At 37.2% G+C, this 19,322-nt stretch overlaps 1 protein-coding gene across 1 annotated transcript in view; it reads right to left on the minus strand.

The window, feature by feature from the left end:
* The window catches only part of LOC120625596, a 182,967-nt gene that overhangs the window by 68,567 nt on the left and 95,078 nt on the right, over nt 1-19,322 (minus strand). Inside the window, exons 2-3 of the mRNA XM_039892660.1 lie at nt 5,952-6,211; nt 4,698-4,834 (exon numbers count right to left, since the gene is read on the minus strand). Coding sequence (XP_039748594.1) covers nt 4,698-4,834; nt 5,952-6,024 — 210 coding nt within the window. The 5' untranslated portion in view covers nt 6,025-6,211. The remainder of the gene's footprint in view (nt 1-4,697; nt 4,835-5,951; nt 6,212-19,322) is intronic.

A 19,322-nucleotide genomic window follows, 5' to 3' on the forward strand; every position in this document is an offset into this window, starting at 1 on the left:
GGCCCATGAGGCTTAACACCTACGCCTCAGGTTGATCGTCTTAGGAAAATTCGTCTAAAAATCGAACGTCGGACACACTTTAATATATTTTTAGGGCTTGTCTATCTTCAAAATCCTAGGAACGCTACTGACTTTATTCCGTGCCACCAAGGGATTTAGCGTTCTGGTACAATGCCGCATAGAAACCTACTAGGGTTCGGGTTTACCATAACTAGCATACCCCTATCAGGTTAGCCCGCTGCCATCTCAGACTGCATTCAAATGCTGAGATTGTAAATGTATGTAGGTATGTAGAAGCTAAAAAAGTAAGCTGACATTGTAGGAAGGGTTCCTTGCATGCCCTGGCGATGGTTTTTCGTTTAAGATAGGTGGGCCATTTTTGCTCGGTAGGGCAATTATAACAGTAAAAAAAAAAATAGAATTTTGCAGTAATCATGATATCAAAATATTACTTGCGGGAAATAAACGCAAGCATGCGGGTGGAGTATGAATCTCATTTTGTTATAACAGACAGAACATCAAGTTTGTCAATAAGCTAACCTAGACTTAGGCCCGTTTTCACCAAACCTAGGAATCGCTTAACCGAATGCCTAATGAGTTAGGAAATGTCTATCAACAAAAAACGTTTTATCAAGGTGATCATTATTGGTCAAAGCTAGACGCATGCCTACGAATATCCTTAGATTAGGCGATACTTGTTTAAGCATTACCTTGTTCGTCGTTAGTGAAAGCTGGCAGAAGCGTATTTTAGGTCAAAGATTTATCGGTTGTTTAATTGTAGCCTCATTTTGATAACGTTATCAAGAAAGATTCCTTTATTGTAACAGATATGACCCGATTTTAATTCGCAAATTGAATGAAGCAAAGACTTTAAAAGATGTACGCCGACTCTTTATCTCTGTAGTATACTCTTGAAGTAGATACTGTGGCACCCATAAATTGCAGACACGGTTGGATTTGAACCTGTATCAATCTGCACGTATAACTTTAATCTTCAGGATTTAATTGCGTGTAATCTTCAGTGTGCTGATGCCAAAGTTTTGATATTGTAGAGACATCTAGTAACTCACGTTTAAGGGGATATTCTTCGTATCTGCTATGAAAGGTGAGACTGGCTCAGATGAGTGAGATGGCCGTAAGGCATTTCTAAGCTGATAATGTATTCTTTTAAATTAATACAATTAGGTTCCAAATAATTATTTTCTTGAGCCTTTTGGATACAGTATAAAACTAAAGGTTAAGATAGTTTAGAGGTTTAATAGATTTTTGGGTCTTAAGATACTTGATAGACGATGACCCGCTACTAATGATTGATCTTATGGATGACACAAGCGGCACGAGAACGTGGAGTCCATGGACATGCACAAATTAAAATAAGAGTACGTTCATTTCTTAAGACTGCAATAAGAAAGACGACGTAAAATACAAAAAAAACCTGGAGCATAACATTCTGAAGCCCACTTGATTACAAGTAAGGAATGTTATGCCAAAACAGATAGGATTTTCACAAAATTGACGTTAACCGCAATAAAATTCTCAGATTATTTGGCATGAAATTAAACGAATACTCTACCTTCACACTCAATACAATGTTATTTTTTTTAAGTGTCAATACGACATCCAATTATAATTTTGCGATGTTTACCGTTACCCGTACCACTTCTCGCCTCCTTGACACTCCCATCTTGCGCAAGGCAATGGCGGTGTGTACCATTCTTTAGATTTGCATATGAAAAACGCCGTCGAGAAGTGAACCGGTATAATGTGATGCAAATCTGCCTCATTTCACGCATCTTGCGAACCAAATATGTATTCGATAAAATAATTTTATTCTCTAATGGATCACGAGATCCTGGTTTCAACCCCTTTATATTTTATTTTTTTGGCGTGGTGGAAAGCTTTATGGCTACATCCGACCCTTGGGCAGGATGGAGGTTATGTGGTACCCATATAGATAGCCCTCTTGTTGGCTTTGTTAGACCCTTGTTTGTTCAACCCTGGGTCAGGCCAATAAATTTATGATAATCATTCATCATATCAACCCAATATCGGCCCACTACAGGGCACGGGTTGCATCCCACCACGATTAGGGCCGTAATCCACCACGCTGGCCCAAAGCGGATTGGTGGACTCACCACACCTTTTAGAACATTATCGAGAACTCTCAGGTATACAGTTTCCTCTCGATGTTTTCCTGATCTGTTTATCTGTGTAATAATTTTTATTAGTGTTTTTACCTACACTTGGAGGAATTATCAATTCAAACTAATTTCGGCATCGACGGCAGGAGAGCCGTAGCTTAATTGGAGAAAGCGCTCAGGCCGCGATTGCCAGAGAGTCGCAGGTTCGAATTATGTCGGTTCCGAAATTTTTTAGATACATTTTAAATTTATAAAAATGTTCATTGTTTATTCCGCAAAGTAATGCTTGCTTGTATCCAATACCTATAATAAAAGTTTATACCTTGCTCGGGACGTTTGGTATCACCGGCCGAATACTTACACAATTTTAGTGTAGACTTTAAATTACATTATAACGCGGGATACAGCTGGTATAAAATAAAGATTACGTCATGTAAACGCTCGAGTGAGGACAAATTGTTTAGTGCTAGTTAACTTGCCATTTTTACTTAGAATTCAATTCTTAAATTATTCAATTGGTGTTGTTCTCACCGAAGCGTGAGATATCATTATTGTGTACGTACCTATGCCAAGTGACGTGGGCACAATTTGGGGTAGGTATTTGTACTTATCACAAGTGACGTTGTATGAATATAAATTATTACCTCAAAATGAGCAAAGCAACTTAACTGAATAAGCAAATTTTATTATTATTTTAAAGAATGAGACCTTAAATGTTCACAACTGATTATTGTGGACTACAAGTTCGGCGGTTAGTAATGAGGCAATAAAAGATGGTAGTGGGAGAACCTGTTGGGGGTAAAACAGTTATATTAAACGCAAATATCTAATTGGTTTCTTCAAGGCATCGTACCAGAGCGCTGAATCAAGGAAGTCGTAAAAAATACGATCATACATCCAAAAGCCAGAAAAATCTCTTTCACAAGGTTTTCAAAAGATCCATATTTTATAATAGTCATAATTGACAGACAGAGCGGATGGTCCGTCCAAATGGAAAACTACCGCTTATTAACAGAGTTACACTTTGCATGACAACGACCTTCAAAGTGCATCCTCAACCTAAGGCCTTGTGTTTAGCTTACAGTGCCTGAATTTACACCGGCAACCACGTCTTTCAGAGCGGAATTCAGCAATGCTTCTTGGCGGCACAAGTAACGTCGGACTTCCCCGGACGAGCTCTTCTACTGCTTATGCCTTCAGTCAGGTCTAAATCCCTATCCTTTTTTTTTTTTTTATCCCTACTAATATTATAAGTGCCCAAATGTGGTATCGGATTTTATAATACGAATATTATTGAATATTAAAGGAATCACGGGACGGTTTAAATATAGTTAGCAGATAAAAAGACAGAGGTCTGTCCTACACCAAGTCCCTATCCCTACTTCCCTACTAATTTTATAAATATCAATGTAAGTTTTTTTGTTACGCTTTCACGCAAAAACTACTTAACAGATCCTCATGAAACTTTGTACACATATTCTTGAAAAACATCTTGAGGAAACCTGCATGCCTACAGAGTTCTCCATAATGTTACTACGTAAGGACTACGGCTTCACTTTAACAGTCTATGTATGGATTACTCTACGTTGAAACAAAACACTTTAAGCTGTTAAAGGAAATTGAGAAAAATGAGACCATCTGCTGTAAGTACAGCCAAGGCCATACTACTTGCGGTTTTAGTGCTTGCAATAAATTCTAATAACTCTAGTTCACTTTGGCCGATTCATCGCTTCAACACTAAGCTGATTAATGCGGAGACCTTGGACATATGTTTGTATGCGCAGTGAACGATTGTCATATTTATATGGTAAATCAATTTCGCGCTTTGTAATTATATTTTCCATAAAATAGCGGTTGTCCGTGAATTATTGGCGTTTTTCAAAATAAATAGCTATTCTTCTAGAGTTTATAATGTTTACAATTTTGCTTTCCGGTTCTGATGAGATAAGACTAAAATTAGTTTATAGAAGACGAAGGATAGATATTTAGTAGCGATCGTGTAGCTTCTGTACACGAATACTAAATTAATTCATCTTTTATATAAATTGAAATTAAATTCTCTTATTAATTGCATCACTTATGAAAGGCTGATTTATTTTTCTCAGTTTTCTAAATTAAAAGGTAGAAAAAATAGCGCGAAAAATTGATACATATATATATATATATATATATATGTATCAATTTTTCGCGCTATTTTTTATATATATATATATATATATAGGAAAAGCTGAATGTGCTTTTTCTGTGTGAATTTTGCACGATGGATTTGGTATATTAATTTTTGTTTCTGACAACTTTTCAGGGGGAAAAATTACAAGGACATCAAAAACAAATTTATTAAATTCCTGTCGCGACACTCCATATGTCGGATCAGCAACATTAAACATTTCTGTAACGTAAATATAAATTTTCTAGAATATCCTACATATTCTAGAAACTACTCAGATTTTTTAAAAGATACTCTTGGTTTTTGAATTTCCACTCTCTCGGGTGTCCTAGAATTTCTAAGAAAAGTTTCTGGTTTTAACACTAGGGTGCAAAATGTTAATAGCTTACCTTGCAAGCAAAGAGTGCATCGTGCCACGTGGCTTTGTTCTCGCTGAAGTAATAGCAGCCGTGGCCCAGTCTGATGAACTGTGGCGGACACACATACGACATCTTTGTGTGGTTTTTGTGTCCGTCCACGCCTTTGCCTGAAAGTTAAATATTCTTTCATATCAATAGCCTCCCTGGCGCAGTGGTGAGCGCTGTGGTCTTATAAGTTTGAATCACCGGGTTCGATACACGGCGGAAAAAATTTACTGTAGCTAGTTACCATCCTACCGACAAAGTCGTGCTGAGAAGCGATGTAGGGGTCGTGTATGATGCCGTGTAGAAATCGATTAGTGGAATGGCCTTTTTCACAGAATTAAGAACATTCAGATTCTTCATTCAGCCATTATTGCATACAGTACTTTGTATCAAAAAACAGTAAAAACGCCGCGCTCACATCTCACACACTTGCAAAATGTTACTAGTTCACCAACTTTTCCCATTTCCCCCATTTTATGGTTAACGGTTAGAACATTAGAGATAAAATAATTACTGTCAACTGTTAAATGGAATGAAGTGACTAACCGCCTGTTCTAGTAACACTACTAATGTGGAGTGGTTTTTGAGTGAGCGACCCTGCTTTCTAAGCCGAGGCCGTGGGTTCGATTCCCACAACTGGATAATGTTTGTGTGATGAACATGAATGTTTTTCAGTGTCTGCGTGTTTATCTATATATTATAAGTACTTATGTATATTATTCATATAATTATTCCGCAGTAATTTTAGCACCCATAACACAAGCTTACTTTGGGGCTAGATGGCGATGTGTGTATTGTCGTAGTATATTTATTTATTTATTTATAAAAAAAAAGAAACTGCCCTCCCCTGCAAAAGGAAATCCGCTGTGACAGACGGACGGATTAAATCTCATTATATATGGGTAAGGGATCAATTTTTAACCCCCGACGCAAAAATGACGGGGGTTAAAAAGTACAAGTTTTATGTGTCTGTGTGTGTGTATGTGTATGTCTGTCTGTCGCATCGTATTACCCACACGGATAAACCGATTTTGATTTTGTTTTTGTGTTTGAAAGGTAGATTAGTTGGGAGTGTTCTTAGCTATGTTTGATGTAAATCAGTCCAAGATGGCCGCCAACACAAAATGGCGGATGAAATTTTTACCAATGAATAAACGGATGTATCATATAAAGTTACTATTTTGGTATGGACCTTTAAAACGCTTGGGTTCCTAAGCAATTATGTTACGTTATACTTACACTGAGACCAGAAGACGATCAAAACTATTGCTATCATCGAAATCCTCTTTCCTCTCCTCTCTAAGGCTTCCATTATAAACACTGGCACAGATATTATCACGAATATGTAATACTTTTGAAATACTTAATTAATTTATCACTTGGACACAGCACTATATTTTTATTTATCAAGTCATATTGTAAAAAAAACTGAGTTATGTTATTATTTACGATATTAATAATATAATGACACTTCACTGTTTTCACTGGTACCGGCTAACCTGAAATAAAAGAAACATAAATTAATATCGTCGTATGTCGGAAAACCATCACTCTGTTAATATTCAATTTTCTTTAATTCAACTACAAGTTAGCCCTCGACTGCAATCCCACCAGATTGTGAGTTTAGGATAACGGGTAGGGTAGAGTTAAGGGTACGGCAATTTTAAGAACCCATACCCCTAATCGGATTTAACGCGACATTGTAGTGGAACACTTAATCGCGTAGTGGCACGTCTTTATCGATTGGGTGGTAACTAGCCACGACCGAAGCCTCTCACCAGACTTATCTATATCCTCATTCGGCAGGATGAATGGTATGTTTTTTTTATGGCCCACCTGATGGAAAGTGAACAACTATCGCCTATGAACAGAGCAACACTTCACATGTCATGCAGGTGGCACGTCCTGCAATATGCCGCCAGTGGCGTACACTTCATACATGCACAAAAGCACTGCCTACCCAAATTATTTTATATAACCTCCTCCATTTTCTTGCTTTATGCATAACCTGGTCGAACACCGTGCATGCCGACATCAATTTGAGGCGTAGGTGTTAAGCCACATGTGCCGGAACCGGAATAGCAACAATGCTGTTTAGCAGTTGAAATAAACAAAGCGATAGTCCTTCCCGGGACGAGCTTTGTCGCAAAAAGCTCTGATACTACTGAGTTATGTCTGTGCCAAACAGGAAATATGTTCGGTGCAGCGATTAGGTCATACAAACAAACAAATAAAAAACAAACATTCAGATTCACTTCCACATTTTGTAAATGAGTAGATATTTTTGTGAATATAGTGGACGTGGCATAAAGCTATATTGTTATATCTCTTCTTAAAGAAGTATAGGCCTGATTTAAGAAACGTCAATGTATCTATATATACATAAAAGAGAAAGTGTGTGGGTATGTTCCGTATAGGCTCCGAAACGGCTGGACCGATTTTAATGAAACTTTCAGGGAATCTCCGGATTGACCTAGCGAGTAATCCTGCAAAGTTTGGTGTCGATTGGAGCACTCCTATTTTTGAACTGTCAAATACAGCTTTTGTTTACTAAGATGATATTCTATTGTTGGGTGTACATGGGTGTAGATAATGATCTTCACCCTCTCGAGAAGAGAATAGAAGAGAATAAATACGGAGATAAATATATGATTTAATATATTATGAGACTTAAATTAAAAATTTAATGATGTAAGTTTATCTTTTAAATAAAATAAAGCAAAATCTAGCCCGGCGAAGCGGGCTGGGTACGCTAGTGTCATATAAAACTGTCATTAAAAAGTAGTTATGCTTTAAACGATGGTACAATTACGATTACCCACAGGTGTAGCTGTACTGTGGTCTTAAATAAAAAATGTGGTTCAGAACCGCAACAACTATGGAGAAAACTTGACGCAGTGTTAATACCTCGACTGCCGTCCAGCAGTACTGGTATATCGATTTTGTATGACAACATGAATGAATAATGATTTCCAAGAAGTTTTAATTTGAAAGCGGCTAACAATAAACAATTTCCGCCCGCGTATTTAGGTCAGCGTAGAAAGTCTAGCCATAAAGAGAAATCTAGATTTAGACCGTAAAAGTGTCTTAATGTTGATCATAAACTAGCTTATGGGACGGCGTTGGTATGTAGATTGCGTTTATTGTTTTCTGCAAATAGCATTATGGTTTTTTGTACTTTGACATATATTAAGTGCCGGCTGAACAGCACAGGTGGTAATGGCGCCACACATCAGAAATATTAAACTTGTAGTTAACCTCTTGGTCGAGGTGTATTTGTGATTTTTTCATGTGCAAAAATATCAACGTTTGCACGAGCTATGCCAAAAAGTAAAACTCTATCACAATATTCAAAAAAATCAAATTCAAAATTCATTTATTTCAAGTAGGCCTAATATAAGCATTTGTAACGTATTTTGTAACGTCAAGTCTGTTTGTGTGTAGTGACTCTACTACCGGTTCGGAAGGCAGATTCTACCGAGAAGAAGACGGCAAGAAACTCAGCAGTTGCTCTTTTCCAATATCAACAATTTACATTTTACATTTTAAAATTCATTTTTCTATCTTGTGAGAGATGAAAGCGGAACTGGATGCTTCCAAGCAACCTTGTCATTAAGAAACTCATCAATTGTATTGTACCTCGCTGTAATAAATGTGTTTTAACACATTCTTTAAACTTATGCATTGGTAGGTCCAAAATTACCTTAGGAATTATATTATAAAAGCGTACTTTTTAGATATGTTGGAATATGATATATATAGTGCTTTATAACTAAAAAACTCGAAACGAAACGAAAGTTCGTAAACGCGTTCGGGACGTAGTATATAACTATACTACGTCCCGAACGCGTTTACGAACTTTCGGGGCGCCGTATATTGTCATAATATGTATATCTATGATTTTAATATTTGTTAAAATAGCTAGGAAAAGTAAAACCTTTTAAAAACTGGTCTATGTTCGTCTTATACAAAATATTTCTGAAGTTAAATGAAGGCTCCTTCTGTTTTAGGGTTCAGTAACCTATTGGCAACTGTAAAACCAGTATTATTTCACCCATCCGTCTGCCTGTAAGTCAACATAATTTAAAAAAATACTTTGAAGCCAATTCCGAAAACATGTCACGTAAGCTAAGTTTACGCGAAATTTTTTAAAGGTAGTTTTTTTTTTAAGTTCCGACTACAGGTTCGCCCTTGACTGCATCTCACCTGGTGGTAGTAAGATGATGCATTCTTAGATGGTAGTGGGCTAACCTGTTAGGGAGTATGGTATACCCCCTAATCGGTACCTACACAAAATCGCACCGGAATATATTGTTATGCTTAGCGGCACGTCTTTGTCGGTATTACTATGTATTATTATTATTTATTATTCAATGAAAAATATACATTTTTTATGTTAACATAACAATATCTGTTACGGCGTAACAAAAACCCAGTCGGTACACCGGTAGGGTAGGGTGGTAACTAGCCACTGCCAAAGCCTCCCACCAGGCCAATTGAACCGGAACCCGAATTAAACCTGGGGACCTCCTATTTAAACTCACAGCGCTCACCGTTGCGCCAGGGAAGTCGTGAAAAATTAATGTCTATTTCGCAAATAATTCATGAAGGCTTGCAGCGATTAGCTTGAATATAGTGCGAAAATACAGCTAGTTATACCGTATATGCCATTCGGTTCGAATCTAATGTACTTTCAAAGTATAGCAGTGCGATGAGATAGGAACTTAGCTCCACAAAACATTATCAGCTGCTTCACGCTCGAGTTCGTGGCAGTAATGCTTGAAATTTCAATTTCCTTTACACTTTGAAGTTGCCGTGCACGACCTAGATAACCTATGTACTTTGATGCTACATTACAGCTATAAAACTACTTTTTAGGGTTCTGTACTTTAAGGGTAAAACGGGGACCCTATTGCTGAGACAACACTGTCCGTCCGACTATGTGTCTGTCCGTCTGTCACAATTTTGACAGATGATGCATTTCTAAAGTTGCTATAACAACAAAAAACTAAAAACAGAACAAAATAAGTATTTTCGGGTGCTCCCACATGACAACAACAAACATAATTTTTTGGCAATTTTTTTAAATAATGGTACGGAACTCATTGTGCACGAGTTCGACTCGCACTTGACCGGTTTTTAAAAGACTTCAGCAAAAGGATTCCAAATTGAAGCTGAACACGCATGTCCTAGCTATTCACGAACAAATAATAAATCAACGTTCGGAACGTTGGGACTTTCGGCTTCATCAAAGACTCGGACAAAGTTGAGAAACAACAAAAATATCTAGCGATCCAATAAGGTGATCTAATCGCAAAACCAAGTTATGCTGGTAGATCGCGAACCAATGTTGTGGTTTTATAGGTAAAACAAAATGTAAATCGTAGTGTCAAAGTCAAACGTGAAACTGTAGCAAAAATTCTTTATCTGTGCCATTGATTTAATATGTTACTATTGTAAGCTCACTGATCCATTGCCTTTAACAGTTAATATTTTAAAACTCACCCAGCAAAACCATAAAACATTAACAACATAATACTTTATAAAGAGCTCCAATTGAATAAGGTAGCATAGTCTAACGTAGTCTTATGGTATTTGGTTCTATGAAGTGTCCACGTCATCATACCATAATTTATTATTTTTCTATTCGACAAGTCAACCTTATAAAGCTGTTGCCGGTAATCAGCAGTTAGCATTGGGCATTACATAAGGCCTTTGTTTAACAAATCTGTTAATTTGTGTACATGGTCAATTTTAGTGACTTTAAATTCTAGTTTATAAAGTCGATATCATACTGCTGCAAGAGTCGCGCTTGGTACTCAAAATTTAATCTTATTAACTGGCTGGAATGCAATGCTAATATTGTTTGCTCCCTCATCTCCATACGTTGAGTAAAAACTTATATTAATCCCGGATATTTAAGATATTTGTAAAAGTGTGAGCCCTCAAGCATGGAACCCCCCTTGCATTGATGATACTGTATATGACACAGTATCTTCAATATCATGTATGGACGGTATCTTTCATCTATCAAATACATTGTCTTGATTAACTGTCAGGCGACCTACAGCCCAAACAGTTGAACTTACAAATTTGAAATTTTATGAAAGTATTTTTTAAATTCTAGCCTTAAGTTTGTAGTAAAATCCGTAATTTTTCGAGTTATGTTCAACAAAATGTTGATATTCGGGCTTTTGATTATAAGGATGAGTAAGAAATGAAGTTTGTTCATGTTATTCCTGTATACCAAAATTAGTATTATGACTTTTATTTGATTAGCTTTGCCAAACAAATGCCACGTACAAATGTCACGGGCACCGGGGAAATGTCTGAATCTCGCGGAATATTAGAAATTCTACGCAGATTAAGTTTTTCGCATCTGTTACTTTTTATTAACAACTGATAGTAATAAAAAAAGTTACTGCAGGCTGGAGTATCGCATTCTGATCAAATTAGGAGATTAGTAGAAGAACTAGAGTTATCGGCATAGCGCAGCTGAAGTTGAAGAGAGTGAGGCAAATAAATTGGAGAATTAATTAACGTAGGGGTCCCAAGACCCTGAAAATGCAGAGTTCACTAAAGGACTGGGCAAGTTGCAGAAAGTCGCTGGTCACAAACAACACCTTTGCAATTTGGAAATCCCTTAAAAAACCTTGTTACAGTAGATATCCATCGATTGGGATATTGATTTTTATTTGATAAAAATAGTTGAAGCACCATCAGTGTGGAATTTATAGGAAAAATGTGATCATGATAACATAACCACACACGCCACACACGCCACACACACACACACATACGTCACACACACACATACGTCACATACACACTCCACACTCACATACTCGCACTCACGCAATCACACACAAATAAATAAATTAGTTAATTAAGAATGCACTGATTTTGTTATTTTAGTACTTAATCAATATTAAGGAGGGTAGGTCGCTGATGCCTATAGCACAGGGTTACCTAAATTAGGCAGCAGAGACCGTCCATACTTTTTGTTTGTGTATTACTAAATGTAATCATGTTGCCACAATAAATAATTTTTCATTTTCATTTCATTTTCATTTCATAAGTACTGCACCCAATTGAAAACCTCCAGCTTTTCGGAAGTTGGTGAAAAAAATTGTCTTCGCAGTTTGTGCGTGTTAAAAAGCGATTCGATGTTGAAACCAACCATGCTCAAACCGTTTCATTCGCAGCGGGAAGATGATTCGCGTGTAATTAAAAAGTGAATTTTGTTTTTTCTGTGCTAGAAAGTGTGAAAAAGAATCTTAGATAGATTAGTTTTACTTGAATGGTGAAAGTGACTTTCAGTGTACATCCAAGACTGAGAGGATAGTCTCCGTCAATAAAAGTATGAGTACACAGAATTAAGAACAAACAGAATCCTCATCCTGCCGAGAAAACCGAGAAAATTCCCCGAGCACGTGTCACTTCGCACCCGCGGAATGTTGCTAGTTCACAAAATATTCCTATTTTACCCATTTTACGGTAAACATTTAGAAAATTAGAGGTAAAATAATTACCGTCAACTGCTAAATGAACGAAGTGACTAACTGCCTGTTCAAGAAACACTTCTAAAGTGGAGTGGTTTTTGATGCTTCAATATTAGTCGTGTAAACGATTACATTAGGTAAAACTTACCTAAAGTATACTATAACAAAACTTTTAAATCCTGAAGCAAATTTGTATTAGGACATAATTCTCTATTATTCCTATTTAATACTTTAAGAGCGACGACAGCCTATCGGTGTGCAGTCAGTTATGTGCAATATTTGATTCATTTTAAGGAAAAGCTATCGCCTTCTCTCAGCCTTTGTTTAAAGATTTGCTTCAAACAACGGCTGATGTTGATGAGTTTTTAAATATGCATCTATCAGGTATTCCAGCTCAAGCGACACACTAATGGTGTAGATGCCTTTGCCACCTGATCCGATGACCGCAGGAGCAGTCACGCGTACAAACGTGTATTTTTATACTACGCTCATATAATCGAGTTCTAATTCTGTTCTATCTGCGTACTGCTGATCACACATTATCGGCTGTTCCGAACCTAAAACTGGACTCTTCTAGAAGAGAGACAGGATCTTAATACGTCAGTGATTTTAATACAATAATTTTCATATTATATTGATTAGTAGCTGCTGTAAACAACACGTTTACTAGATGGGTGTTCACCTTTGGAGACTTTTTTGGCGAATTTAGCCTCTAGCGAATTTAGCCTTAGTATTGTGTGCCTCGGTCATTCCATAAAAATAGTTCTTTAATAATTTTTTTGACCGTAGGGACTCGTTTGACTTATGGCTCCACAGAAATTAGAGCGATTAATGTAAATAAGAATTAGCGTTTGATACACGCGTGTAATGATTTCAATGTCATAGACAATAATAAAACTTAAAATGTATTTTCTACTTTCTGTCTAAAAAAGATTAGAGTGAGGGAAGCGTTTGGTTGTCTTGGTATATACTAGAAGAGGGCAAAGGGGGTCACGTATTTTTAAGTATGGTAATGTTCTCTTACATGAACTCGGAGCGCTGAGTGTGTATCCAGCTTTACGGTGTATACAGGAGCTAAGGATTGATTTCAGGCCGACTACACGTTGGATATAATTAGACGCAGAGCGCTGGAGGAATGGTCATTATAATGTACAGTTGTATCGATGAGCAATAATTATAGGTACGATGTAATGTTTATGTTACTATTCAGCTACTGCATTAGTACATCAAACAAGAATTGTGTTACCATTCCCTTTCCATACGTTATTACGCTTCCAGTCGTAGTATAAAGTAGAAGGAATGCTTTTGAAACTATGGAAAGATCAGGATATGCCGGTTTTAATAGGATAATAGATTGCACGAGATGAAGTAAAGTTAGCTCAACAGTCAACTAAAGTTAGCTAAAAGGAATCAAATGTCACCTCATTTTTGTTGTGTTGTCAACAACTTCCAGAAGTATTACGGGATAAGTGATGTCACAAAAAGCATTAGTAGGTGTTGGACGCCAAAAATGTATATGGTGGAGCAATGGTAATGACAAAGTCTTCCCTCACTGTTTGCCGGATAAATTGGAGCGTTTCAATCAATCTTTGTGTATATCTGATGAAAGTGGTTGGAGATAGAGGACAGAACTCCTCAGTTCCTTAAGGCTTAGCGATACATTTTTTTAGAACTACAACTAAATTGAATGCCACATCAAAAAAACAAAATCAAACGCAGACGAAGTCGCGGGCAACAGCTGGTTACATATAAAAACTCATATATAATGAGGCATATTTCTTGCCACCTGAGCAGGCATTTGAGCTTGGTGTTTATGTCTTTCATCGTGATAATTTAATTAATAACCGATATCTAGTGGATAAGTAGACTGCAATCGTTTAATGCAAATCAGTGCACACGACTAAATAATACTCATTATAAGTAACGACAGCTGTGAACGCGCCGAGTGAACTTTCAATATGGCATATCGTATCATGCAATCAATGAATAATAAATAATTGACTCGTATTCTACTAAGAGCTTTGGGCAGCTTTCTCAAAAAATAAAGCTTTTGTTAGCTGAACTAACTTTAACGTAGTTACTTTAAAGCAATCACGTACTTGACAAAAACATATTACAAACTAGCTATGACCCGCGATTTCGTCTGTGTTTATTTCAGGTATCAAGCCCTTAATTTTTCCGGGAACAGGAATACAAAAAATTAAAAATATCCTTGACCAAAATGTGTCCGTCTCCGTCAAGATATAAATTATTTACGAAAATAACTTCACAAGATAAGTTGAACCGGTCAAGCCATGCAGAGGTAACAAATGCTATAGTAACATTAGTTAAGCTTGCCGGTAACTTAACCTTTAAATATTAACCTTTGTCATTCTCCAGAATGCAAGCTACATGTTTTCCAAATTTCATCAAACATTGGTTACGAACATACAATCAGAAATACTTTCGCATTAATTATAGTAGTAAAGATTTACAAGAGGCCAGAATTTGAGATTTTGCTGAGTTTTACAATTGACTCAAATATATACCTGCCAAATCTCCATGTGGGTCGAGTCTTTTGGCAAGTTTTCATTTAATATATATCGGTCTAAGGACTCGTAACTTAAAACATAAACCACTGAACTAAAACCCTGAGTAGGCTAAGCTAGACAGTTCCAAGTAAATTCATCTCTATCCTTTCGTGATAATTTCGTACGAAATAAACAAAAACAATTACCTACTCGTATAATCAAGCAAAACACGCGAGACGATGAAAATTTTAAATATAAAGTTTGCTATATTGATCCTTAGTGCAATGAACTTTAGAGACAAATTCGCAAGTCCAATACAAGAAAATGCAACGTATATGCATGCACATGAAATGCATCGGGTTCAAAGCACACTCGAGATTAAGAACACTTGAGCGATCACGATGAGATGCGCTTGTTATTATCTTGTGGTGTGTTGGTTTACTTTCTAGACCTAGAGCCGGTGTAGTATTATAATCTAACAGTTGTTTTTGTAAGAGCGGTAATAGCGCAGTGGTTAGGACTTCGGCTTCACTTTTTGGGGGGTGAGTTTTAATCCCAGCACGCACCTCTAACTTTTCTTAGTTAAGTGCGTTTTGAGTAAATTAAATATTACTCGTTTCAATGGTAAACGGCCGAACAGTTTTTGTTGACAACCTTCATGATGCAGTGGTTAGCGCTATGGTTTTATGCGAGGGGTCCCGGGTTCGATCTAACGCAGAGACAATTTCAGCATTCATAATTTATGATTTTTCTCTGGTCTTGTCTGGCTTCTCGGCTGGCTTTGCCGCGGCTAGTTAACAACCTACCGATAAAAACGTGCCGCTAAGCGATTTAACGATCTGCTACGATGTCGCGTAGAAACACTTACGGGTATGGGTTTTTAATAATACCCCTGACAGGTTAGCCCTTTACTGTCTTAGACTGCATCATCACTTAGCAGCAGTTGAGATTGCAATTAAGGGCTAACTTTTAGTGGTATAAAAAAACTCATAACGCTATTATGAGAGCTTGCAATTTGTGTCTTAAGATAATGCACGTTTCTACTAGAGCAGACAAATGCCCAATGTCTTACAACCGGAATTCCAAGCGGCGGGTTAGGTGATTTATCTGGTAGGGTATAGAACCTAGCTGCGGCTGGCTGAAGTTTTGCATCATACCAGTGTTAAGCCAAGCCTTATAATCCATAATTGGCTACCGCTGCCCATTAAACCCGGAAACTATGAGTGCAGCGCACAAAAAGAGATTTAAATAAAACGTTTCTTAATAGGACGTATTAATGTCTTACTGCTTGGCACAGGTGTCTCATAGGAAAGAGAGTTCCAGAGCATAGACAAACCATGCTGCTCCAACGCGGGTTCGCGGGCTACCATTATGGCCGACTACATGCCTATTTATCACGGTGGACTCCGTACCTACAAAAATCGACGTGGCAACATACACTGATTTGTGGTAAATAGATAAGCTCGTAAAACATAAAATGCACCACGCCATGTTTAGATTCTCATTCTTGGTTATTTTTAAACCAATTTTTATCTTGCTGTTGCGTGTTTACTTTAAGGTCGCTGACGGTGGTAAGATTTTTTATGTCGCCATCATATAGTTATTTTTGTTCATTAACAGTAAGTCGTAAACTACAAAGTCCGGATATTCGGCGACCTTCGAGGGCTTTGAACATAGGCTTAGTAATTATTGTATGCTGTTTAATTTTAGTCACAGTCATAAATTCTCATACATCTTTTTGCACAGAGCAGATTTGGTACAGATGTTTTTTCTTATTTACAGTGACATACCTAAATTACATTGCATCATTCCATCGTTGTCATAAATTTTGATAATTTTTTGCATAGAGCGGGTCAATGACGGAAATCTATGAAGAAAATGAATGTTCTTAGACCACATCATTACATACCAGCTGGTGAGTCTAAGATGGTAGCGGGCTAACCTGTAGGGAGTATAACAGTTACATTAAACCCTACCTAATCGGTTTCTACCCGACATCGTACCGGAACTCTAAATCGTCTAGCGGCACGTATTTTCGGTAGGGTGGTAACTAGCCACGGCCGAAGCTTCCCATCAGAGCAGACCAGAGAATATTCAGAAATTATAAATTCCCGAAATGCTCTGGCCGGGAATTTAAAACCACATTGCTCACCGCTGCGCCAAGAAGGTCGTCCAAAGCCCGCCAACCCACCATACAGCAGCGTGGTGGGTCTATGCTGTATAACATTTTCTAATGTTTGAGAGAGAAGGCTTGGTCTGGAAGTGTGACTTTAATAAGCTGAGAAAGAAGATTGATGATTCTATAGACAAAGTAGCCTATAATAATGGCGTTACGTCACCGCGTAACGCTTTCAGTGGATGAATTACACTTGAATGTATAATGTATGAGGCATTTTTGTGTATCGCTCATTACTGCTGATTAGATCTTGAATACGTTTATTTTAATCTTTCAATAAACTCTTTAATCTATTCGCAGGTATTTTTGGCGCAATAGACAAGAGATATGGCGTTCTTTGGTAGTATGGAAAAGTTTTACTTTAATTTTTGCGCTCTCTGCTCTATAACTTATTATCACAGTTTTTAGAAAAAAAACTCATTGAACACTTATCGGTGAATTAAATTTTTTGTGAAATTAAATTTACATGACTCTTTGTCAATGCTATAAATAAATATAAATAAATAAATATACTACGACAATACACACATCGCCATCTAGCCCCAAAGTAAGCATAGCTTGTGTTGTGGGTACGAAGATATCTGAAAAATATCTTTATGAATATAATACACGTAAATACTTATAATATACTGATAAACACCCAGCACTGAAAAACATTCATGTTCATCACACACACATTTTCCAGTTGTGGGAATCAAACCCACCGCCTTGGACTCAGAAAGCAGGGTCGCTGCCCACTGCGCCAGTAGGCCGTCAAATGATATGGGCACTTGTAATTGTCCATGTTTGTGCGTGTGTGCTATGTTATAAACGTGTTATATGCATGTTGTTAGTGCTCTTAATAAATAAATAAATAAATCACCATAAACCATATAATATGATGATAAGTTATAAAGCCATAGTATAAATGATGTACCATTACGGTGAACGGGTAAATTTAACGACAAATATTTCAAATATTTATTTTTTAATATTTATTAAAATAGCCATATGTCAACTGGTCTTAAATCATTATAAGACTTTGCTTTTCCCGAGGCCGGGTTGTTAATGGTTGAGGAGTTCTCCCAGCACTGCACTATCTTTTATATTATTTTATTTGCTTTTTTATTGTCATGAGCATAAATTGCTGAGCAGTCATATACCATAATCGAACCGCAACCTGTATAATACTAATTATTGTATAGTTCCGGTAGCCAGCCATGATCTTCATCATCAGAACCACTTGACCAGTGCAAACAAATTTTCACCAAATTAAAATAGAACCACCTCTGAGAAAAGATTGAAACAAGAAGGAAAAATTAAAAAAGGAATCATCAAAATCGGTTTATAATTGGCGGCGTAATCAAGTAACAAATATACAATTAAAAAACATACAGTTCAGTTTGAGAAACTCCTTTTTTCAAGTCGGTTCAAGATGCACACTTTTGATGAGTACATTAGATAAACAATATGTACATAGTAGTGGGATAATGGCGATAACTACATTCGTTTACTTTTAGCTAAAGCTACGAGGGTTCCACTCGCTCCCTGGTCTAAGAAAAAGTTTACATATTTAAGTGGGCGACCATTCAGTATGATGCTATACTTAACTTCACACTCCTTCGCCGGTATACCTTTGGCCTTGATGTTCTCTTATCATGTATTCGCTCTTTTTTGCAATGGTGCTCACCATGTGCTGTGAATCTAAATAGGAGGGTTCGACTTCCGGCAGGGGAAATTTGGTAATTTATAATTTCTGAATTTTCTCTGGTCTGGTCTGGTGGAAGGGTTTGGCCGTGGCTAGTTACCGCCCTACCGACAACGACGTGCCGCCAAGCGATTTAGTGTTTCGGTGCGATGTCGCGTGGATACCGATCACCATAATCCCTGACTGTTTAGCCCGCTATCATCTAAAACTGCATCATCACGAGGTGAGATAGTAGTCAGGGCTAACATGTAGTGGAATAAAAAAAAAGTTCACATTCCTTCCTCCTGAGCGTCCCTTCAACTTGTAGTTGATTCTGTAGAAGGGATAGACGCAAGAATCAAAATTGTATCATAAGTTAGTGACATCTGCATATCGTTTGCGAAAAGTGCAGAAGTGCAAATAAACCGTGGTAACTATACGATTGATGAATTTCTTAACGACAAGGCTGCTTGGAAGCAGGCACCGCTCTGATCTCTCACAAGATAGAACATTTATTATAAATGAAAATATATATTTTCACTGTAAACTATAAAATGATGTTGAAAAAGAGCAATCTGCTGAGTTTCTTGCCGGCTCTTTTCGGTCGAATCTGCCTTCCGAGCCGGTGGTAGAGTCACTACAAACAGACTGACTTGACGTTTCAAAAGTGCTTATAAACTGGGCCTACTTGAAATAAATTTTAAATTTTGTATTTTGTAAATACAACTATAGTCTCAGACAGGCGGAACCGGAACT

Source organism: Pararge aegeria, chromosome 8 (assembly GCF_905163445.1).
Source record: "Pararge aegeria chromosome 8, ilParAegt1.1, whole genome shotgun sequence".
NCBI lineage: Eukaryota > Metazoa > Arthropoda > Insecta > Lepidoptera > Nymphalidae > Pararge > Pararge aegeria.